Source organism: Polistes dominula, unplaced genomic scaffold (assembly GCF_049000335.1).
Source record: "Polistes dominula isolate Pdom_NZ unplaced genomic scaffold, Pdom_raw_medaka contig_29, whole genome shotgun sequence".
Lineage (NCBI taxonomy): Eukaryota > Metazoa > Arthropoda > Insecta > Hymenoptera > Vespidae > Polistes > Polistes dominula.
The window spans coordinates 1,607,323-1,633,314 of record NW_028300865.1 but is presented as its reverse complement, the minus strand read 5'-3'; the positions used below and the strand labels follow the sequence as shown (position 1 = coordinate 1,633,314).

The 25,992-nt window shown below is 28.1% G+C and overlaps 4 protein-coding genes across 4 annotated transcripts in view; 2 read left to right on the top strand and 2 right to left on the bottom strand.

The window, feature by feature from the left end:
• The window catches only part of LOC107066352 (Muscle-specific protein 300 kDa), a 63,121-nt gene extending 52,749 nt beyond the window's left edge, over window positions 1-10,372 (top strand). Inside the window, 8 exon segments of the mRNA XM_089174160.1 lie at window positions 1,910-2,167; window positions 3,613-6,351; window positions 6,425-6,609; window positions 6,740-6,778; window positions 6,893-7,405; window positions 8,099-8,342; window positions 8,863-8,918; window positions 9,068-10,372. Coding sequence (XP_089030286.1) covers window positions 1,910-2,167; window positions 3,613-6,351; window positions 6,425-6,609; window positions 6,740-6,778; window positions 6,893-7,405; window positions 8,099-8,342; window positions 8,863-8,918; window positions 9,068-9,287 — 4,254 coding nt within the window. The 3' untranslated portion in view covers window positions 9,288-10,372.
• On the bottom strand, window positions 9,938-14,566 carry Hira (histone cell cycle regulator-like protein). The gene is made up of 11 exons (XM_015320899.2): window positions 14,331-14,566; window positions 14,183-14,245; window positions 13,995-14,105; window positions 13,315-13,913; window positions 12,948-13,229; window positions 12,608-12,870; window positions 11,975-12,527; window positions 11,694-11,883; window positions 11,328-11,612; window positions 11,077-11,174; window positions 9,938-10,990 (listed from the first exon to the last, which is right to left on the bottom strand). The coding sequence occupies exons 1-11, from the start codon at window positions 14,365-14,367 to the stop codon at window positions 10,868-10,870; spliced, it is 2,604 nt and encodes an 867-aa protein (XP_015176385.1). The 5' UTR covers window positions 14,368-14,566; the 3' UTR covers window positions 9,938-10,867.
• Window positions 14,567-15,415: 849 nt separating this feature from the next.
• LOC107066354 (thioredoxin domain-containing protein 11) lies at window positions 15,416-19,756 on the top strand. The gene is made up of 10 exons (XM_015320898.2): window positions 15,416-16,038; window positions 16,236-16,446; window positions 16,536-16,766; window positions 16,844-17,050; window positions 17,166-17,363; window positions 17,472-17,911; window positions 17,989-18,292; window positions 18,382-18,612; window positions 18,707-18,900; window positions 18,987-19,756. Exons 1-10 carry the CDS (start codon window positions 15,824-15,826, stop codon window positions 19,492-19,494), a joined length of 2,739 nt encoding a protein of 912 aa, XP_015176384.2. The 5' UTR covers window positions 15,416-15,823; the 3' UTR covers window positions 19,495-19,756.
• Window positions 19,757-19,935: 179 nt separating this feature from the next.
• LOC107066353 (uncharacterized) lies at window positions 19,936-25,713 on the bottom strand. Its single transcript, XM_015320897.2, has 16 exons — window positions 25,365-25,713; window positions 24,778-25,043; window positions 24,484-24,694; window positions 24,074-24,390; window positions 23,777-23,986; window positions 23,529-23,708; window positions 23,291-23,405; window positions 22,987-23,186; window positions 22,551-22,893; window positions 22,360-22,474; window positions 21,595-21,700; window positions 20,981-21,495; window positions 20,684-20,855; window positions 20,412-20,584; window positions 20,250-20,322; window positions 19,936-20,121 (listed from the first exon to the last, which is right to left on the bottom strand). Exons 1-16 carry the CDS (start codon window positions 25,419-25,421, stop codon window positions 20,106-20,108), a joined length of 3,069 nt encoding a protein of 1,022 aa, XP_015176383.1. The 5' UTR covers window positions 25,422-25,713; the 3' UTR covers window positions 19,936-20,105.
• Window positions 25,714-25,992: the final 279 nt, after the last annotated feature.

The following is a 25,992-nucleotide window of genomic DNA, read 5'->3' as shown; positions in this document are numbered from 1 at the left end:
TTTTTTATCTCACATTTTTTCTTTGGTTTCATCTTAAAGTTCCGGTATTTAGTTTTCATTATACATACAAATTAAAATTTTGTTTTAAATTATTAAAAATAATTAATTAATAAATAAATAAATCTCTCTATCTATCTATCTATCTATCTTTGTCACTTTTCTATCATTCACTGTTCATCACGTGTGTTTTCAAACCGGTAGGAACCATAGACGTGACCACGTGTATAGAAAAACATTGTAAATCGATACACACACACACACACACACTGGTTTGTCACGTGCGTCTATGTTTCTTCTTTTGATTCTTTGACTTTGACTTTTTGTTTTTAGACTTCTCTTTCACCCACGTTTAATGGGTACGCGTGTTCTATGGTGTCTTGTGTGTATTCCCCTTCCTAGTTTTCTATAAGACAGTATATGTGTATGTATGTATGTATGTGTTTAGTGACGCGTGTGTAAAAATTCGTTCCTCTCTTGAGATAGTTTGACGTGGGCAACGTGAGAGTATTTCCGTAGTGTCTACATCATCACTATCATCATACCAAAGGGTGGGGGAAGACTTAAACTTATGCTCTCGGTTGATCCAAATTCAGAGACATGTGCACGCCGGAAGAGGCGAAGGTAGGAGGATTGAACAAAATCCTCACACTATTTGTTGTTTTTTTTTTTTTCAAACTTTGATTTTACAATTGTACAAATATTATTAGAAATCAATTTCTATCTATATTTAATTTAGAAATTATTTTGAGATATCAAAGTTTACGATGAGATAACATTTTTGTTTGGTTTAACTTTCGATAGAGAACTTTAACCGATAACGTCATAATATTGTCACATTTATCGTTTATCGTATGAAAATATTTAATTAGGATAAATCAAAGGGTTCATGCATTTTTTTAAATAAAAAATTAATTCATTTTGTATAATTATGCAGGAAGTTTAGTTTCATTCTATCAAATTGTATGATAAACCGATCCTAACGGTGTTATAGAAATGAAACCGGTAATATGTATTTGATTATTTGATTATTTTTTTTTTTTTTTTTTTTCATTGAATGAATTAACATAATCTACAGATAAAAGAAAAACAGTCAAGAAAATATATATATATATATAAATATATATTTTTGTTACCTGCCTACCATATGTCAATCGTAAACACCGTATACCTTTCTACCAACATCTGTTCATTTACGTATGACTTTGAAATTTCGTTATATCTTATCAGTGATTTATAATATACCTCTCTCTCTCTCTCTATCGAATCATCTCACATCTTTTCGTAATACAATTTTATAAAAATATAACCGTGATTTTAAAAAGAAAAAGAGAAAACATTTTGCTTTGAAGAGAGTTTTACTTGACTACCTTACTTACTTCGAATTAAATAACACACGTTTTATCAAATTCCGATAAGAAATGAAGCAAGTACTATTTTTAAAATATATATATATATATATATACCTCTATTAGGAAAATACGGTGTTATCTTATTTGAATTACGTAATATTAAAAACATAAAGAGATCCGTCTGCATATGTGTGTTCTTATGCAGTTAATTTAACGATTACAATTTAATCGTTACTTAATTTTTTATTATATTCAATAAAATTCTTATATATTATATATATATTTTATATATTAATGAAATGTATACATAAACATATATACATTTACATGAAAGAAACCAATTATAATAAAATTAAATAAATAGAATTAAAATTCAATTAATTATTCTTTAATATAATTTTAAATATTTTATAATTAATTATATATTATAAGAATCGAAAAATTTCAAACAACTAATATTAATATATACAACAAATTTCTTATATAAATTACGGTTTATATATATATCTCATATAAATCATTTTTGTAATTAAACAAATGTATATTACAATTGATTACAGATTTGTGAAGAAACCCTGGCGGAACATAAGGAAAGGTTAGCAGAATTACGCGATTTGGTAGCCCAAATTGCATCAGATGTTGGTTTGAATGCTGGTGGTCCATTACATTGCGAGGTTGAAGCACTTGGTCGTAGACTCGAGGATGCTCGTGAAACTTTGTCAACCCTTGCAGACACAGCTGACGTTCGTGTATTCAATCAGGAACTTACCCATGTTGATCTTTGTCAAACTAAGAATTTCCTTGATACCGTACAACAGGTAAAATATTATTTTATCATTTGTATAAATTATATATAACTAAATTTTTAATTATTATAATCAAAATAGTAGACATTTGATTGACCCCACGTGTACATATGCAAACTCTGACGTGCGTGTTTTTGACCAAACAACTTAATTACACACATCCTATTAATAATATTATTAATTAGAAATATTATTATTATTATAAAAGAAAACAAAAAAGGCATCATTATTCCATAATAAAAAATTTTAAAATATTTAATTACCTATAAACAAAATGACTAAACATAAAACAAACAAAATTTATTCTACAATTTATGATTCTCACTACTACTACAAGTTTTGGTATTTTGTTTTGTTTTGTTTTGGTTTTTTTTTTTTTTTATTTAAACAAAATAAGAAACACTTATTCCTGTAAACCGCGTTAGTTGGTTCCGCTTACAAGGCAAACACTATTGGTGCTAGGTACAACCACGATCATCCATACCCTCACACGAGCGTTTACATTTTAATCGTCGTAGTTTCAAAACAATTTGTTATGTCAAGGCCGAAAGGCTTAACCTGGTATTGCAATTACATCAGTCACGAAATCCGCAACAGCTGAATGGCCGCAACGGGGTGCACTTAAAACAAAACTTTCTTTACTGGAGACCCTGGGGCTGATGATGGAAAGTCTGTTTTCGATAGAATAACCAAAGCTTTTTAAAGCTTATTCTTAAAAGACTGTCTGCAACATTCTTTACCTTTAGTATGACTCATTCAGAAGGCCGAATCTAATTTTATTTTTTTATTTTTATTGGTCATACAGCAACCTATTTTACATACTTTCTTGTAACCAAGTAAAAATGATGAACAAAACATTATGACAAAGATATTGGATAAGTGTTTAATTAATTTAATAAATAATTAGGTCTTGTTATTATTATTATTATTATTAGGATTTTTTTATGTTATTCCTAACTTTACAGCCTAAAGAGGCTAGCGGTTATTTTTTTTACCAAGGGTAGGTTGCTAACCTCACCCTCGAACCCTCCTCCTTTATCTGGGCTTGGGACCAGCTAATTAATATCTAGTTAACTCTAGATATTAACTAGGCGGAGTTAAAAAAATATTAAACAATTATATATTACACTTTAAATAATATTCATATATTTTTACTAATTATTTTTTATAAAATAACTGTAAAAATATTTAATTATTCTACCACAATTTCCGATCCACAAATGCGTCAGAGTTTCGGTCTTATCAGCAAAAATAATCCCCTCATTGTAACACGTTCGCAATTTCCGTTTGTGGTTTACAATGAATGCGATCGAAAAATTCCGGTTGTTCTTTTATTTTACAGACACTCGTTTATAATGTTTACCAAGTACATCATTAGCGTGATACAGTTGTTAACTAAAGTACCACCATATATATATATAATATGATTATTTATCGAGAAATAATTTATATTTCAGAGTTTGACGAGTGTCGGGCAAGAAGAATCCAATGAACACTTGAAACTACTGCGTAATCATTTGCTTGCGTTAACACGAACTGAACCACAGCTCCAATCTATAAAGGATAGGACAGTAACAATGTCAACTCAAGAACCATCAGTGGTTGAAGTACTTCAACAATGGCAACGTGTATTCAAAGAAACTTTCCAACATTATCATCGTTTGTCAACACGTTTGTTCAAGTCACAGGACGTATTAGCAGTTTTCAAATTGTGGCAAGAACATTTGACTTATGTTCAAGAATTCTTATCCAATCGTGTACCTGGTGATTACAATGGTTTATCGGAACATAGAAATCTTTGTGAGGTTTATAGAAATCTACTTACTGATCAACAAAATCATTTGTTAACGATACATGGAAAAGAGGATAAGGATAATCTAAATGTTACTGAACAATTCAACGTATTGACGAATCTTCATAATGAAATATTAGCCAAAATTATCGAAAGGCATACTGCAGTACATGACAGATTATTGGCATGGGACAATTACAGGCGTGATCAAAATGATCTGTTCGCATGGTTGAAAGACATAGAAAGAGAACGCAGTAGATTGCAATTACGTTTCATACACCTTCACAGATTGGATAAAATTCTTCAAAGGATTCAAACGTTATTGGACAAAATTCCATCGGGAGAGGCACAAATAGAATCCTTACAAAAACAACAAATGCATTTGCTCGTTGATTGTGATGAGACTTTGGCTGTTTCCGTTCGTATGGAACACGCTGCAAACGTTGAACGTATTGCCAATTTACGTGCGGGTTTAGAAACCTGGAGAGATTTTGTTGAAAGGGTTAGGAAACATCATGAACAACATGTTGCACAGACGGACAAAATTACGAATAGTTTACAGGATATCGGTCAAATACTTAATTCAGTTCTTCACTCGATTCCAGGCAAATTGTCACAAACCAAAGATAATTTGTTATTCCTACAAAAATTGAAAACTCGTTTGGCCAAGAACAGCAACGAATTGGAATCTTTGAATGTACTTACCAAACAATTACGGGAATGTCTTAGTCCGTCAGATATGAAATCTTTGAACCAACACGTTGCACTTTTGTGGCAACAACAAGGTGATCTGGATCATCAATTAGCATTAATCGAATACAAACTTGGTGAACGTTGTGATCTTCATAAACGTTGGATCAACAGACAAAGCAGATTGTTGACCTGGATCGAGGACGCCGAAATCAGAGTTAAAAATTGGGACATGTCACCTATCGGTGAACCCGAAGAAATTATCAAACGTTTCGAGTGTGAGTTGCAAGCAGAAATAGCATTGAAACAACGTGAATACGAGTGGGTGTTAAAAACTGGTCAACAATTAATCGACGCTACTGACAATAGTGAAAAAGCTAAAGTGCAAGCCGAATTGGACGAAGTTAACGATAAATGGTATAAATTGCTTAACAGTGGTAAAGTTCGTGCTAATAAATTACTCGAATTAATACAATCCATAAACAATCTTGAAAAGAAATTGATAGAACAAAGAAGTTGGATGACGAGTATAGAGACACAACTTTCGGAAAATTTTATCATCGAGACTATTAGTCAAAGTTGTGTCGATAAGAAATTAGAGGACCATGAATACATTGAAAAAGCTATTCAAACGGAAGGTGCCAAAATCAGTGAAATATTAAACCTCTGTGAAATGTTATTGTATGATTCCGATGTATATAAAGCATCATTGAACACTGATACGATAAAGAACGGTATGGAAAATCTTGAACGTCGTTGGAAGACAACGTGTGTTAAATCGGCCGAACGTAAACAAGATATCATACTGGCTTGGAAATTGTTACGGGAAATGGATAATATTAGAACGGAACACGAGGGTTGGATAACTCAAACGGAAATTGCACTTGCCAATTTTGAAAAGGAAATGAACGAGATTACTAAAAAGGATACGGGAGAAATGTTGGAAGGATTGAAATCTATAATGAAAGATATCGAAGCTCATGAACCGGCTTTGAAAATTCTTGAACAAAACTTTGGACGACTCGCTAAGACCAGATTGGAACCTGAAAATTTAAAATCACTTACTAGCGAAAGTAGAAAAATTATAGATCGATGGCTCCAACTTCGTATCAGAACAAATTCCATAATTTCAGCGATAGAACGTGAACAAATGGATTATCGCGAATTTAGTTTAGCTCACAGTGCCGCGTTAGTTGGCTTAACGCAAATCGATATTCGATTGACTCAACTGCAACATTTGCTTACACCAGAACAACGATCCTCACCCCGTAGCAGATTGCAACGTTTATCCGAAATCGAAAAAGAATTAAATGCTCAAAATGTTCTACTGCAAAAAGCTGACAAATTAGCACTCGAAATTATGCAGGAAAGTCATCAGGATGATGTGGCTAGTATACAGGAACTCGTAGACGAATATCAATCTTTATGGAAAGAAATTAAAACTCGTGTTGCTAATTTAAGGACTGAATTAGAATCTCAAGAAAAGTCAGAAGTTGACGAGGCCGTTCAGGTTGAAACTTTGAAATTCGAACAGGATACGGCTGTACAAGTTAATACATTACCTAGATTAATTAGAATGACATCTTGCGACGCTTACATGTTGGAATTAAAGACAGCTCTGACAGAGTGTCATCATTCATTGGACACATTAGAAACTACCATTACCCCAGAACCTGTATCCGGACCAAGTTTGAATACAACTGCTAAAACGATTGTAAGTTTTTAATTTGTATTTTCTATTAATACAAAGTTGTCTTATATTATATTTTCATTTTTAAAATTTATAGGCAAAAATGATTGGATGTTGTCAATCATCTATAGAACTAGTACGTCATCTCCATGCTTTACTCATGGAAGACACTAAATTCAATATAGAAACAACAATAAGCGACGAAGTGCAAACTGTGATATCTCGATACGAAGCTCTTCTTTTATTAGCTAGAACACGTGAACAACAAATTAGGGAACTCAGGTATATTTCTAATTAATTAAATGATCACGGGGGGAATGGGGAAATGCTTATATTAACATCATATATCATTGATAATAACACAATTTAAAAATTCTAATCAATTAACAAGAAGACATTTTGCTATTAATAGGTCTCCCATTACAGACGCTTACTCATTTCCATGTAATCAGTGAGTTTCTTACTAAAATATATTAATACAATGAATGTATATAAAAATATTAATTAAATCTATAAAATATAAAGAAAAAAAACATTAAATTATTTATCATATATATATATATAGTTTTAGCGATAGCGGTAGGCTGACGTGTCCTTTGTGTTCTCGACGTAACTGGACTCAATTAGATAATGATCTCTGGCGCTTAGAAAAATGGTTAGAGTTTGCTGAAGGTACACAAAGTGAACAAAACTCGCCACCGAGTAATATAGAAGACCTGGAATATGTTATACAAGAACACAGAGAATTTCTTCAACATCTTGACAGTCACAAAAGTATTGTTGTTAGTTTAAACATTGTCGGTGCCCATTTGGCTGAACATACGGAAGACACTAGTCGTGCAACTGAATTACGTGATAGATTAACCATTGCAAATACAAGATGGGACAAGGTATGTGCGTCAGCTGAAAAATGGCAAGAACAATTACGACGTGCACTTATCTCAAATCATCAATTTCATCGTATCATCGAAGAATTGTTCGCTTGGATCGAAAAAATAGAAATTGCAATTAGAACCAGTGAACCAATCGATCTATCCGAATCTACAGATATTTTAGAAACAAAATATAATAAATTCAGGTATGTTGAATTCTTATTAATATTCATAATATAAATCTTCCATTTTTTGATATGTATTTTATACAGTAATATTGATTATATTGTATATTTTCGTTACTGTAAAAATAGTATAAAAGTTATATAAATTACAGTTATTTTGTATCGTCACTTATGTTAAACATACAAATTATTTAACACGCATTTTTCGATACACAAATATAAATGCATTTTCATTCAATTTCATTTCTATTACATATTTTGTTTTTGTTTTTGTTTCTTTTTTTGCATATAAATTAATATTTATATTATTATCGAACAATGTGACTAATTTGCTTTATACATAAAATACAAATAAATAAGGAACTATTATCAAATTGGCATAATACAATGATGACGAACCATTCGTTACAAATGGATCAAAATAAAAAAAAAATAAAATATTAAATATTTATCAATTAACGACCACAAATATATTTGAATTATATTATTTACAAAATAAAATAAAAGAAAACAAATATATATTATAAGTGAAAATTATAAAGCATATTAACAATAATTTATTACAAATTTTCCATATAATTCTTAGAGACTTGCATACGAATAATAAAAGGATTCATCATCACTGTATTATACAATTAATAATCTTCTTCTGTAGGTTTATATATGTTATATATATATGTATCATTTAAAAATTTCTTTTCTTTTTTTTTAAAGGGAATTACGAAGCGACCTTGAACATTGTGAACCACGTGTTTTATCACTTCAAGAATCTGCCGATCAACTATTAAATGAACAGGGAGGAATGAGAGCTCGATTACAAGAACTTCGATTAAGACTGCAATCGTTACGTCGACTGACAGGCATCTATTCATTAAAATTAGGAGCAGCATTAGGATTGGATCCACGTGATATTGGACTAGTTGCTACTACTTCTTCATTAGCCACACTTTCTCGCGATGTAAGTTTCAATTCTTTCAATTGTATATCCTAAAAATAAAATACATACAATTATATCAATTATATAATAAATATGTAAGTATATATACATATATATAGATAGTTAGATAAATATATATTTGATAATGTAGAGATTTGTTTAAAGTAGAATTTATAAAGTTGCAGGGGTATCAAATATAATTTCAGGTCACTCGCTGAAACGTGATCTATTTTTTTGTTGCTTTTGGTTTCTTAAATGTTTATATAGATTTTATTGCATGATATAGAAGAAAAAAAAGAAGAAGAAAAAAAACCAAAAAAAAAAGAAATCCACGTAAAAATAATTATCTCTTAAAGCGCACGAGAGCAATGAAATCCGATGAAAGGGAACCAAAAATACATTGCAGCACTAAAAAAAAAAGTGCACCTGTTCTTTCTCATTGGCTTAATACCATTATCACGTGCGCCATATGTAATTAATTAGTAGTAATTCACTTGCACAGTACCTTATTGTTTGTGTTTTTTCTTTTGTTTAATTGTAGCTACTCGATGAAGCTGCCTCTGGGACCTCTCAGCCGCACACAACAGCTGCCACAGAGTACGTTCTTTTCCTTTTCCCCCTGTTCAATCCAATTTCTTATTTAATTTTTCAATTAACAAATATTTGATTTGCTTTGTCAACAACTCTTGTTGTTTTAAATTGTTCATTAAATCATTGACTTTTTTGTTTTACTGTAATTGTTACAGTGGTGACGAAAGACGTCAAATAGCATCAAGACGAGGATCTAGTTTCCTAGGAAGGGTTCTGCGTGTATCTCTTCCGATACAAGCATTAATGCTGTTGTTACTTGGTGTAACTTCATTGATACCATCAACAGAAGAAGATTACAATTGCATGCTCTCTAACAATCTCGCTCGAAGTTTCACTCTAATGGTCTATCATCCAAATGGACCTCCGCCTTTGTAACAAAAACAAAATGTCTTCACTTCATTTATGTCTACTATTAGTAAAAACTACTATTACTATTATTACTACTGCATTGATAACAAACAATGAAAATAAGATTTAACAATCGTAACGTGCGAAACGCTTGAATATATATGAAATACAGCATATATATATATATATTTATATTTATATGCAATCATTTCAAATATATAAACAAGATTTGTATATATATTATATATCATTGTAACACGCGAATTTTCGTATAACGTCAATGACTTAATTTATTCTTTGGCTACATAATATTATGATCTTTTTAAAATGTTGCAAATAAATGAAATATCAATGAAAAGATTTGCAACATTTGTGACATATAATAATAATAATAATAATAGTATTTTGAATAAAATATTTATATAGGATTTAAAGGGAAGGCAGTGACCTATTATAGTATTGATGACGATAGTATTTATGATAAAAACTACAAAAACAAAAGTAATATATACTGATAATAAACATCATCATCTAACTTATATTACAAAAGAAACAAAAATGAAATTTGAACAACAACAACACGATTACTCCACAAACTAACGCTTCCCTTAAAATATAATGTTCTTTTATTTGATAGAAACATAAGAAAATGAACTATCTGTATGATGAAGTACTACTTGTTGTTGTATTATTCCTGCATAGATTATACAAATGCAGATTATTTACATTATTATGCATATTTGTTGTAGGATAAACTAAGGAAGATTTGCCGAATTTTTATTTTTATACTTTATGTTTATACCAAATTCGGTACACGAAATGTCGAAATCTGATTTTGATACAATATTATGATAAATAATGGTGCTAATATGAAAAAGACAGTATATGTTAAATATAATATAGAAAATTACATATTTCAAATTTGTTACTTCACTGCAAATTGATCATAACTGTGCTGAAACTTTGTAAATATTATTTAATAATACTTTAAGAATGATATTAATTAATATCATAGAAAATAAATAATATATCATTTGTGAATATGCGTGATGATTAAATACGCACAGAATGATGAGAAATTAATTAAATGCATAAATACTGACTTATCCTTATTTCATTCTTATTTAATCATTTTTTTCCTTCTTACCACCAATCCAATATCATATTTCATTATTTTATTATAAGTTTCATCTTCTCATTTTGCATGATATTTTTTCAATCTATATTAAATTTATACAGCATTTCATAACTGTATTATTATTTTTTTGTAAATGTAATAATACTTTTGTAAGTTCTTGTTGCAATTTATTAATCAATCGAAATACATATATTATCACTTTTGTCCTTATTTTAATATAAAAACACAGTTCTTCTTCAGTTTAGAGAAAAAAAACAAATTGATTATTTATGGAAAATTTGCATTTATTCCTTTTTATCAATAGGAAAAATTTATACTGATTATCACGTCGCATTAATTATCACATCAATATAAAAAACTGTACAAATGCATAAATCACTGCATAAAAATATAAAAGTTTGTCTGATGTGATATATCAGTTTCAAAATTACACTGACTAACAATTTATTGTTTAATATTTCACTTACTTTTATGTACTCTGATTCTTTAATGCCGTTAATTGTTCTGTATATTCAAGAAATAACCTTTGCCAACGTAGATGACCACCAACGACATTCAATACGTCACCCAAAATTTTGTGTTTTTTGATTCCCTATATATTAAAAAAAAAAAAATATATCATTTTATTACTATTTATTTAACAACAATACCATGTACCTATAGCAACAAATAACTTACAAGAATCATAGGATCCCATGATGTACTTTTAGATGCTGATGTATGACTTGGACCCAAGAGATCATCTAAGATCAATCTTAAACGTTTCTCTAAACCATCTACAAGTGAAACAATAATTTATAATATATTATATATTTATTCTAATTTAAGGTTAGAAAACAACATTACTTTACGGTCCGCCTTATATATATATATATATACATATATATATATAGAAATAATGATTGCAATAATAATTGCATGAAATATACCTTGAGTTAATAAATATGATACTAGTGCCATTATCCAATGAACATATTCTTGTGCACTACCAAGTGCTTTAGATGCTAATAATTGTTGTTCCATGTAAGACACTATACTGGGACCGGTGTGTGCCGATCGAGGATTAGGTAAAACATTTCCAGAAGTTCTTAATAAACCTTCTTGTAAAGAAAATAAAGGTCCTCGTGGGGTTCTACTACCGGATGAACTTAATGCATTAAATGAAGACCACCGCCATACTGGATCGTGGCTATCTCCAATTAACAACCATGTTCCTAAAAAAAATAGTTAATTACATGTGGCTACATTTATTATTATTATTAGTAGTTATTATATGTATCATAATATCAAAATACCCATTTCTTTGTGATAAATATAAGCTCTTGCATTTGTAAATGCTAAATGTGGCATTCCATTGTAAAGTGTACATGACAATATCGACGTTCCTGGTGCTGCCAAATGTGCAGCTGATGTTGATACAATCATTCTACACGTATTTCCTATTTCCCATACTCGTACATCACCACAAGTAGATATAACCATAACCTAATAATAATTTTCTATATAAAAATATAATTTTCTCTCTCTATATGTATATATAAGTTTTTTCATTAAACATATAATCCAAATACATTACCGCATTACCAACAGCATGAATTTTTGCTAATGGTGCAGGTGGTGCTAAAGGAGGTGCAAATCGAGATCCCTTGATTGGATGAAAAGTATGTAAACTACCATCTTCTAAACCAACAGCTATAACAGCTGAAGAGGCAGCAAGTGCCACAGCATTGTAACCCAAATAAAGATCCCAAGTTGGTTCGGAATCTGTACCTCTAAATACTTGTAAATGTGCTAAACCTTGATTATTACTGATAGTAACTGCATGATGACCAGCTTGTTGAGATAATGAAGTGGACGGTTTTAATGCAGGAAGAACAATTTGTCCTGCACCTTTTTCAGACAAAATTTTTAATTTTTTATTTGGTGATAAATGATGTAACTTCGGAGTACTTTGTTCTCGTCGTTTTAAAGTTAATGACGAAGCTGGTGTATTTATGATAGCAGAATTCACAGAAGATGTAACATTAGGTGTAACAACATCGTTACGTTTTTCTATTACAATAGAACTTTTTGTTTGAGGTTTACTTGTAAACGTTGGTACTGTTGTTCCACCATTTATTGCTGTATCCCTAAAATTTATTAATTTCATCAATAATTTCTAATTACTTTTACATTAACATATTATATGATAAATTGAACATGAACTAACATTATATCAGGAGGTGGTGGTATGAACATTGGAGTAATTCTTCTTTTACCATCAGATGTTCTAGTTTCAATTTGTTTATTAATGGGACCTTTAGCAGGTGTAGTTGAAGTATTTAAAGGTGCTGGAACTGAATTTGTTGTAGATTGAACTGGCTGTTGAGTAGGAGGTGCAGGTGGTTTCAAATTTAATAATTCAGGAGCTTCCATCACCATACAACCTCCTTGGACTAATGGTTTTCCATATAAACGTTCATGGAGACTACTCTGTATGATTATACATAAATAATATAATATAAAGTAATATACAGTGACAACAATAATAATGATTATAAATAACAAACTTGTTCAGCAGGATCCAAAGGTTGTCCAAGTTCTTGTTGAGTAAATTCAATAAATACAACAGATCCATCCCAAGAACAAGCTGCAAGTCTGAGACCACAGGGAGACCAACTTGCATCCAAAACAGAATGAGTAAACAATTCACGAATCACAACTAAAGGCCTTTTAAGAGACGTTAGCCACACTGATAATGAACGATCACGAGAACCTATAGCAACACAACAATATTGTTGTGGTTTAGAAGAGCCTGACTGTTTCTTTTGTAAAATGTTTCCATTAAATCTCTGTAAAATACATAGAGAAACGTATATTATATGATTATTTGATTAATAATTAATTTATAAAAAATAATATAATCAAATTACATACGACACAAGTAACAGCTTTCCTATGACCAACAAAATCTTTGTCTTGCGTCCAACCATCTCTTTCAATTATTTGTGCTGTAGGTCCACCACCATTCATCGCATGAGCTGAAACCAAGTATTGACCATCTGGACTCCAGGATAATCTTAAAACATGAGTCGTTCCACCACATTCATCAAACGGTTCAGAAATTAATGCTTCCTCTGTCCAATCTGTAGTACGCCATACTCTCAATGTTTTGTCATCTGATTGCGATGCCAAATATTTTCCAACAGGATCCCAAGTAATGCCTTTGACAAAACCTGTATGACCTTTCAAAACAGCCACAATGGCAGGAAATTTCGATGCATCCCATACAATTACACTATTATCTACAGAAGCTGAAGCCAGCCATGGACTATGAGGAGCCCATGCAAGATCCAAAACATCGGCTTCGTGGGATCTTAATGTAGCTATACATCGCCATGTTTCTACGCTAGCTTTTCCTCCAAATAAAGAACTTCCACCGGAACCACCAGACAGTCTCCATATCATAATAAGTTTGTCTACACCACCGGATGCTAGTAAACCATTATTACTCCATCTGACACAATTGACACATGCTAGAAAAAAAGAAATATATATATATAAATTAAAAATTGTAATAATAATTAAAATGATTTTTAATAACTATAAATATATACCAAGATGATTATCCAGCTGACATAATATTTTTGACACATTTGGATCCAATTCGGCTGATTCGTTCACAACAGGTTCCATATTCCATATGACAACTCTGCCAGAATCACCACCTGAAATTATTAACATTATTTTGTAATATAATAATATTGTACAATAATTAAGATAATTAAATATTTAAATGAAATACCTTGGCCTCCTGTAGCAAATCTTTTACCATCTGGGTGTATGTCAACGGAAAATATTGAATATCCTATAAGACATTTAAAAACGTTCATTAATTTTATTTATTTAACACACAGGACATAACAAAGAATAAAATATTAAATATAACAAACCATCGTGCGTGACCCAATTAGGTTTAACTAATTTCATCTTTTTGTATTAAATAAACAATTATAAGAAAATACAGTTTATATATTATAATGTTTAAATCTGAATCATTTCAAGTAATTAATGCCCGTAAAAGACATGTTTCCCTCAATAATTCAAAAGTTTGATGAAACATAACCTGGAATTAATAGGAACCACGGTTAACGCAACGCTAAAACAACACAGCCATAGAAAAAATCTAGATGTTAGATGAAATTGGGTATTAATGTTAAAAGTACTCGATTTTACTCCTAGATAGTGCTATTTGATGAAATCTATTATACCGACGAATTTATTGACAGTTTTTTTAAAATTGTGACTCCATCTAGTAATGAAACTAATAACTAAATCTATAAAAAAAAGTAGTTACTTGACGACATCTACGAGAAAAAATATATACTATCAGACATATGTTCAGATGGTAATTTTTAGATGGTAACTTATCATCGGATCTGAAATAAATTTACCGACCGAGTTTACCTCATTCGTGCTACCTCTTATATCATCATGTGCTCCTAATACAATTTTCGTAATTTTGTGACGGGAGAGATCGATCTTGAAGACCAGAATATTTGAATCCCTAATGGGAATTACAAAAAAATGTCAAAATGTTAATTCGAGGATGACATTTAATATATATTCATGAATATTTTTTCTAGTTATTAAGATATCTTTTATTAAATTTTATAATTTTTATATTATTTCTAAAAGTCTATAAAAAAAAATGTCTAGAATATAAATTATAATAATTTATTATTTACAATTAAAAAAATAACATATATTTCATGCATTAACTATATAGAACATTATACTATGTCGAATATTCAAATAATAATTTTGTGTCTATAAATAAAAATAAAAAAAATTAATATATTACATCGCACTATTTCTAGGATTCTATAAAATACGTTAATTATCTAAATGTTGTTAAAAATGTTAATAATTATGTAAAATTTAATGTTATATTTTTCTTGTCGGTATAGTAGATTGCATCAGTGGCACCATCTAGGAGAAGAATCGTGTACTTTTAACATTAATGTCAAAGCAAGTAGTAGTTACTGTTTATGTTACAAAACTTAATTGTAATGTATTAAGTATAATGTAATAATAGTTAAACCAATGAATAAATACAATCATTATTTATAAAAAAAAAATATGTATAGTCTAGAATTGATGATAAAAATTTGATTGAAGTATTCATGATTATATGATTACATTTATTGTAGATTTAGACATCTTTTTAATATGTTGTCAAGTGATCAGCTGTTTCCGCTTTGTTAATATACCTATACGTATAGAAAGCCAGAATAAGTCGTAAAGAAAGCCCGCCTAATCTTTCTTAATTAAATCAGTTGTTACTTTCTGTGATAGATATTCACATAGTAAAATGATAAGTGTGTTATGAGCGTGAATAAACGCTATTTCGTTCTTTAATTTACGTTTTTTGGTTTAACGGATAATGTCAAGTGAACCGCGCGAAATAAGCCCGTTGAGAAATGCTGATAACTTGCGCTCAACTATACCGGATTCAGGAAGTAACGACGTGGCCAAAGAATCAAAGCAAAGTGCAACGATTGAACAAAAATTGGCTAACAAAATGTTTTCTTATGCTACAGAAATAATATGTTTTATTCTTGCTGTCATGTTCACTGCATTAGCTGCATTACACAGCTCGTAAGTTTTAGGTTGTGTTTTAATGTTTATGATTATTTTATATTACTTTTATAACCTTTGATGATATTAGTTTTTTTCTTTTTGTAATATTAATTGTCACGTGTACCTCTTTTTAAATTTGTAATATATATACTTTAATTGACAAAAGTTATAAAATATTTTTATTTAAATAAATAACATATTAATATTATTTACAGACCACCAAGAATATCTAAACCACCATCGGCAAGACCATTTTTCAATCAAAGTTCCATCGTTTTAGATTTTTACAAAGGTCACTTAAGTGCTATGATAGACAGAGTCACAGATATAGAATTTAGTTTTGTTATGTATTATGCACCATGGGATGCAGAAAGTCAATTGGTACGAGATGAATTTGAAAAAGTAGCTGAATATTATTATCCACAGGTATAAAAAGTTCATAAATATAATCCTTCATTATTACATACATTTAATATCTCATTCATTTTGTTTTATTAAATGATATCTTTTTTCAGATATTTTTTACTGCCATTAATTGTTGGCATCCAAATTCTGAATGTAGAACGCAATATAATAAAATTCAAAGTTATCCAGTTCTGATACTTTATCCTGCAAGAGATTCAGGTATACTGTATAGAGGTATACGTACTGCACCATACATGATACGATTTCTTCATGCATTTATAAATCCAATTATTAGGATAACAAATAAAAAATCAATAAAACAATTGCTTGTTACTTATGATGTAAGTTGATAAACATTTGTCTAATTGTAACAAAATTAATTATTTGTTTGATTGTACTCTATTTATATTCATTGCAGGCTGTAATTGTAGGTTATTTTAATTTTACCGGATTGGCTAACAGTCCAGGTTATAAAGAATTTTATAAAGCTGCTATAAGATCATTAGAAAGGGATCCTAACAGAGAACATGCATTTGCTGTTGTAACAAATGCATTATCTAGTCAATCCAATTATGAAATTACTAAAACACCTACTGCATCTTTATTTATGTGGAATGAAACTTTGGTAAATGATAACAACTATTAATTAATGTATTTGATCTTGTTATATATATATATATTATTTTGTTTTATAAACAATTGTAAAAGAAAAAAACAAAAAAAGTAATTTTAACATTTAGAACTATCCAGATGATAAAGAATGGACGTCAGAAAATATATTGAATTGGATAACCAGTTCAATTCATCAACCAACATTATGGCTTCAACCACCTGGAATGAAATCTCTTACTCTTGCACCATATCTTAAAGAAGGACCTGTATTTTTTTTATTTACACCACGTAATCCTTTGCATTATGAAAATTATAATTATGATCTGGTATGTTATAAATATTGTTCATTATTTATACAATAATATATTATTTCTTGAAAATAATGATATATTTTGTATATTATACATTGATTTATTTTTATAATAATTTTTTAGATTAGAGAAATTGGATTACAATACTATAATTGTGCGAATAATCTTTCAGTGAAAGATATTATTTTGGGTCTACAATACAAACGTTATACATCAATGTCTCGTTACATGAAACAAAATGATCAATGTAACAATCTTTTAAGTGAACATGAAATGAAAAAACATGAGCCTACGATCAGTGTTTCTGTACAACAGTGGATTAATAATAGCTGTTGTGCAAATGTTTTTATGAATAAATGTTCTTTATGTAAAAAGCAAACATTAAATTCGTTTGATAAAGAATTAGCTGTATGTACTACTATTAATGAACAAAATGTTTATGTATGTAAAGAAATAGATATTTTTAAAATACCAATATCTGAAAGTACTCAAACTGAACAAGAATTTTGTTGCAATCAAGATCATATTTCAATAAATTTAGATGAAAGTGTGAATGTTAAAAGGTACAGTCAATTTTACAGAAAATATAACTTAATAATAATAATATAATATTAATTAATTAATTATATTTATATTTTAGTTCAGAGTATAAATCATCACAGTCTGATGAAAATGATCAACAATCTCCTACTGCGATAAAACATCATTTGTTAAAAGAAGACTGTAAAAGATGGTTTACAGGACATAAATATCACAAACCAATATTTCCTCAAGTTTCTTTCAATCAATCTAACATAAGTTTCATCAAATCTTTGTGCAATATAAATAGGACATTATCTTTCATAGCAATTGATAGTTTACATTATTTTCATTTTGCTGAAGGCTTAGGAATTGATGTTTTGAAAAGAAAAGATAAAACTGCTGCTATCATTTTAGATGTTGCTGTAAGTATATTTGTTTGTTTGTTTGTTCTCTCGTATTTATTTATTTGTTATTATATTTAAATAGTATAATATTATTTATATAATTTCAGCAAGAAAGTGAATACGTTATGCAAACAGATTTTAATAGACATGCTGTTATAGAATTTATAAATAATTATACTCAAGGTTTTTTACAACGTACATTACGATCTGATAATTCACGTGGCTTTGTACACAAATTTAAGACCAAGATTAGATGTGATCCAAAAAATACATTGAAAATGTGTATACCAGATTTAACAAGTGAAACATTTTTAAATACTATCTTGGATAAAACTAAAGTAAATAGAAATTAAATCTAAAGAATTAAATAATACACATATATGTATAAATATATATTATATTATTTGAAATGTTTTTTTTTTTTTTTAATAGGATGTGGTTATAATGTATTATTCTCCATATTGTGCATTTTGTAATGCAATATCTTATGTTTATTTAATGGTAGCACATTATTTGTCTGCAATGGATCATCTTACATTTGTACGCATAGATGGAGACAATAATGATTTACCATGGGAATATAGTATGAATCATTTTCCATCTATTTTATTTTTTCCAGCAAAAAGGTAATGAAAATGTATTTCATAACAAAATTAATATTATTATAATAATTATCTGATTGAGATATTTATTTATTATTTTTTTTTTTCAGGAAAGAAGACAGTACAGTATTCCCATTTTCTTTACCAATTAACATTCCAAATTTACTTAATTACGTATTAGCAAATTTAGATGGTGATTCACGTGTCGAAGCTTTAACAAATATTTGTTTGTTAAGTGCTACCGATCCACCAGACAAATGTATCATTCGCATACGTTGGCTGTGTTTAGAAATAATCGAACAGCTTCTATGTGATTATAGAAAATTAAGACGACATTTAAATTTCATTGATCTAAGAACTGCTAGAAATAAGAAAAATATTATTTTATTGAAATTAGAACATATTAGGTATATTCATTTATTATTGGGATCAACCATTGATCTTGCTGAAGATCAACATATTGTTCATATGATCCGAAAAAAATATAGAAAATATTATAGAATTCTTAGGATATTAGAATTAGATAGTAAAATTGTTTCTAATAAAACAAAAATTATGCGAATTGTACAAAATACTAGTACTACTCCTAAAGGAAAAATACTGAAAAATGAATTGTGATATCTACTTGATAATAGTTTTACTATACCGATATTTACGTGCCATATCACCTTTCCCCAAACTTTCTCTTCCTAATTTTATTTGAATCTATTTTAAATTTTTATAAAATAATAATATATGTTTATAAATAAACTCAATTTTTTATTTATTTTTTTTTTAATTTATATTTTAAATGTCTCATTTGTGTGTGTAGTTTTTCTTTTATAATGCATTTAAACTCAATACTTTTAAATTTGTATCATTTGATCTGATGCTGTAAAAAGATTATTATAAGAGTATCAATGTCTCGATAGTTTTATTTTTTTTTACTTACTTTTTATTTATATATATATATATATATATATACGAACACATAATATTTGTTTTATATTCTATCAGTTAAATAAATTAATAGGAAACCAAAAAGAAAAAAGGGGGATATTAAAAATTCGTCGTAAGAGCTGTATTTGAACAGCTATTGATTATATTATGAACAATAGATAAAATGTGTACAAAGAATGTAATAATTACTGATTAATCACAATCACAACATGACATCATCATCTTATTTAACAATTTGATCATTAAAATAAAAGATGTCTGATGTAAATAAAAAGAACTTTTTGCCAGGATTACTGCATAGTGGTGCTAAAAAAAGAAAAGTTATTTAATACATCATAATGTATATATATAAATATAAATATATATATATATATATATATAATAAATTAAAAAAGTATGAAACGAAATTAGTACTTTAAAAAAATTTCAATTACTTATCACGATTACTTTTCTCCAATTTTTCATTTGATGTACCTTGTACAATAGTGTCTGTAACATTTTGTTGAACTATAATAAAAAAAAAAAAAGAACAACAGACATTAGTTTTGTTATTTATATAACAATATTAATAAAAATTATTATAAAATCGCATATACCATGTTTATGAGGATATAATGCAGGAGCCCAACTATAATTATTATGATTTGATATAGTATCAGTTCCTACTGCATTATTAATTGGTAATAAGATATTTTCATGAACTGATGAAAGTGCAGGAATTTTCATACTTGTACAATTGTTATCTTTTCCTTCTTGCGAATTACTTTTCCTATTTCAATAATAATAATAATAATAATAATACAAACAAATAATATAACAACAACTATAATAGTGACACGTGTTAACAACAACAAAATATTAGTTTTACCTTAATTTAGATGAATTTGATATTGGAGATAATGGAATAGACTCAATCAGTCTTTCAAAATTGAACGTTTTACTACTTTCGCTGTTTAATGAACTATTTGCAGGAGAAACTGGCGAAGATTGTCGACGAGACAGTAAATGCTTTGATACAATTGCGTTACTATCCAAGATTACTAAAATATTATATTAATTATTTATACAATAATAATATTAATATTTTAATATATGATTGTTATTTTGAAAATATAAACTTATTATTTTGATATTAATAATTTTGTAAATGTTGCGTATTATTTACCATTTGGTGCTATCAAATCTGATGGTCTAACTGTTTCCACTTCATAATTAAATTTATTAAAGATAGACATTTTGGAAAGATCCTTTTCACAATCTAAAGAATTTGAACGTGTTGCAGGTTCAGATCGTATTACATAATCTCCACAATTTGACATACCAAACATTTTCTGTTGATAACTATTTGAAACTTGATCAAGTTTAATCTTACTATTGCTAACTTTTTGAGGTGATTGCATTACATAATTCGAATGTTTATCAGGGAATGTTTGTTTACTACATGATTCGAGTTCACGATGTTTGTGTGCATATCCTGATGGATGTGTGGATAATACACCACTGTGATGTAAAGGACTTGAATTTTGTAATTTAATACTGCTTATTGAGCTTCTAGAATCTGACGTATCAGATGTACGTTTATTAAAAGATAAAGAAGTCCAGCCAGACGTTCGATCTTGATAATCAAATAGATGAAGTAGCATTATTTCGTCTTCTAAACTTTCATTGCTTCTTAGTTCACTTTATATTTGTTTCCATAACAAAAATTTAATCTCATATTAGATCAATAATAAAATAAGAAATTTATAATCTTCAATTATAAAAAGTAATTCTTTATACCTGTACGTTTCTGCAATTGCATCTCTACCACCACTTTGTTCCCTTATTCTTTGTTTATTTTTCATCCATGGTGCTAATGATTCTGCTACTTCTATATCATTTTCACCTTAAAAATAAAAATATATATATATATATATATATATATATAATTATGAAAATTAATTTATACTTGTAATTCTTTTAACTTAACTAAATAGAAAACGTTTGAAAACAAAGAAAATATATGTATACATAAATAATAATTTGATTTTATGCACATATCAATTTAAAATATTAACCGAGTAAACTTTATTGTCACATACAATATTAATTTATACGACAATTATTTTATATATATGTATATATATATATACGTATATTAAAATTATTCTTATTTAATTTGTACTATTTTTAAAAAATTTAGAAAAAAATGTTATTTTGGAGTATTAATCGTAAGAAGAATTTTTGTCTTTCTTATAAATTCTTCATTATGTTATTCATTCTTGTTGGTTTTTTTTATTTGATATATCTTTATCAAGTATTTTTTCTTGCCAAATAAATTTGAGATCCTCTTCTAAAGGTAGACCCCTATTTGTACTTGTACCTAATTTATTAATTATATTTTTAAATGCAAATTAATTTGGAATATATTATTTACATGATGAAAAATTGATTTTAAATTCGAAATACATAATCTACAGGAAAAGATATCTATTACTGATATATATAGTATATATATATATATATATATATATATATACTATGAAATATGATGTAGTTTGATACCTGACATAGTTTCATCGTCAACATCATTTTCATCATTAGAATTATCCTCCAATAATGTCAGTGTGCGTTCAGTATTCTCACATTCAGCTATATATATATCGTGCTCACTTAATTCCTATAACAAGTGAAATATCAACTATAAATAAATATAAGAAAATAATACATATTAATTCTATATATAGTAAACTTACTCCACTATCACTGCTACTACTACTTGATGAAATATTTAATGGTTGTTGATTTAAAGTTGTTGGAGAAGAATAAGATGGTATTGACGAATTAGTTTCTGTAGGTTGAATATCACCTACTGATACATCATTGGCAGTATGTGGTATACGTGATTCATTTTCAATAATATTAATATTATTAGAACAATTTTGTTTTGTATTTGTTTTTGAATATACTGAAGACAACGTGGAAGATGATACAGGAGGATGAATATTTTTTAATTCTCCTAATTCAGTCAAAGATATTAATTGATCTTCTGGCATTGTTTCATTAATAACAGCATTGGGTGAAGTATTAGGAATAGATCTAATCAATAAATAAAGATTTTTATATCAAAATCTATAACATATTTTCATAAATTAATGTATCTTCTGTATATTTTATTTAAAAAAAACTTACTGTGATATAGTATTTGGTAATCCAGTTGAATAAGTATCAATGGTTAAACCAGAATTACAATTCAAAGTAGAATCTCCTGAACCTTGTGGCTGTTTTTGTTGAACTGAAGATAATATATTTGCAGTTGATGTAGGTGTTGTAATTCCATTATTTGCTCTACTTGCTGTTACCGTATTACGTGAAATTTCAATTGCTAGTCTCTATAAATATAAAAACATTAAGATGTTTATTTATAATAGTAATGATCATTTTAAAATTAATGCATTATAAATAAATTTATAATCTATATTTTTTTATGTATTACCTCTTTCAGTTCATTGATTTGAGTCTTGTATTGATTTTGAACAGTTACTAATTGACTGATATACCATTGTTGATCTCTACATCGTTGGTAAAAAGTTGGTGGTCTAACCTGAAACCTAATTTCTGCTTTGGAATTATACATTACGGATATATAAGAAATATATAACGATATTTTATATTATCTTTTTAATTATTGCAATGATATATTTTACAAAATCTACAAGAAGAAAAAGACATACCGTAATATAAGTGTATCCAATTCTGTGTTTAAATAACCTTCCGTTGCTAGTAAATCTAATCTGAAAAATCTGTTGTATCCCCAGCATTCGCCAATTTTAAAATCCGAAGCAAATTCTCTAACAATATTTTTACTTGTATCATGCAATCCTTGATGTATCATTTCAACTCTATATTCATATCTGAAACAATAAATCATAATAATATAAATTATTATTTATATATTATTACAAATTATGATCACACTTACTTTGAAGTTTCAGGTAGCCCGGCAGTAAGTTCTAAAAATACAGATAAATAATTTCCACGTACAACTCCATTACCATCAGGATATACTTTAAGTCTCCAACATAAACCATTAACATGCAACGGTGCAGAATACACTGGGTCTGCTTTCAATTGCAATTGTGTAAAATTTTGCATTGCAAATGTGGCACTGTCATATCTTGGTACTATTTCACTATAATAATAATAATAATATTAATATTAAGAGAGAGAGAGACTTCTTTTATATATAATATTCTTTATATTTAAATATTCCATGTACCTATGAAAATCAGCAGGAACAGGTGTAGTAACAAAATTTGTTATTGGTTTTTTCCAAACTTGATAAATCATTCTAGACAAGTCAACACTTTTGGCTATAAGTTCTGACCGAGTATACGTATGCAACTGATGTTCTACTTCTTGTAATAATATTTCTAATTGTTCTGTTTCCAAAGTTAAAGAATTCTTTTGACCCATCAGAGTTAACAATTTTGCTTTTAATTGAGAATCCAAACGAACAATCATTAGTTCTACTGCATTTCTAATTTCTCTTACTCTTTCATCCTTTGCAGCTCTCACTGATTCAACATTTCTTTCCTAGTGTATATAAGAATAAAATATATATATTTTCATTATTTATTAATCTATATATATATATGTATATTTGATTGTTTTTAATTAGATACATACTACTTCTTGAACAAGACTGATTAATTGAAGGAGTCTTCGTTTCAATTGCCTTATTTCTAATTTTATTTGATTTACATGTTGTTCATAAACTTCTTCTAAAGGTTTGAATGTATGTCCTGAATGTGTTCCACCCCACAATGCACATTGATGACAAATACAACGACGACATGTCCAACAGAATACAGATAATTTTTCTTGATGTATTGTACATCTAAAAATGAATAAAATTATCTTTAAAATATTACTTGAATTTATTTTAATATTTATAGAATTATCAACAAATAAATGTGTTACCTATCACGATTAGAATCGTCATAACGTGAATTAGATATAGCGACAGCTTGTAATGTATCAAGTTGTTGGGTAACTTCTTCAACCCATCGACAATTTACAAGTTCATGTAAATGAAGAGAGGCTCGACAATGAGGACACTGTGAGCGTTGTTCAGTTAGCCATCGTCTTATACATCTATAACAGCATAATTTACTACAATGAGGACAAAGATGTGCATCTCGTAATTTTTCCATACAAATAAAACATCGGAACACCTCTGCCAGCGTCTGTTAAATACAAAAGTAAATTATTATTTACATTCATTAGAAATATTGAATAAAATTCAAACAAACAAAATATATAAAAGTATATGTAAAAATTATACTTGTGTTATTTTTAAATTATATCTATAAATAGAAAAAAAAGAAATAAATTTATTCATTTATAAATAGATAAAATAGAAAATATTTGAATGAAATTAAAAATGTTTTTATATTAAAATAAAATCTTTACATTTATAAAATTCGTATTATTATTATATAGACAATAACAAAACTTGTAAGATATAACTTACTTGAAAGAAGATTGACAAATTATAAATATCTTACCTCAACGCTATGATCATCTGTATTTTTTGAATTGGGCGAAGATTTTCTATTTGCCATTTTTGATTTTTTTTATGACAAGTTATAATAATGAAAAAAGAAAAAAAATTATAATTGGTCGTTATCGATTTCGGCGTGTCTGTTCAAATGCCATAGTTGAATTATACAATATTTTATCACTTGTACACATTAGGTTATAATGAATGCAAAATATAAATAATAAAAATATATAATTTAATTATAATTTTTAATGGAATGATTAATAGACAAAAATTACATTCGTGGCAGTATATGCAGCGAAAGTACACTCGAGTCGATATACAAGTAGCACAATCGTTTTATAAAAGTGGGGAGTGCAAGCTATGGCGAGTTTTCATTTTAATCTTATGCGCAACAACTTTTGCGCATTCTCAAATTTAGCGCGAAAATTTGAAAAATTTTAACTTTTGCATAACATCTTGCTGCATTACTTCTATATATAATATTTCATAAATATATAAAAATTCGTCATTAATGTGTATAATTTTTATAATAAAACGTAATATGATTATCTAGATGAAATATTTCATTCTGCCATCTTTTATATTTAAACAGGTTAGGTTATAGTTATTTCTGAGTATAACTAATTATT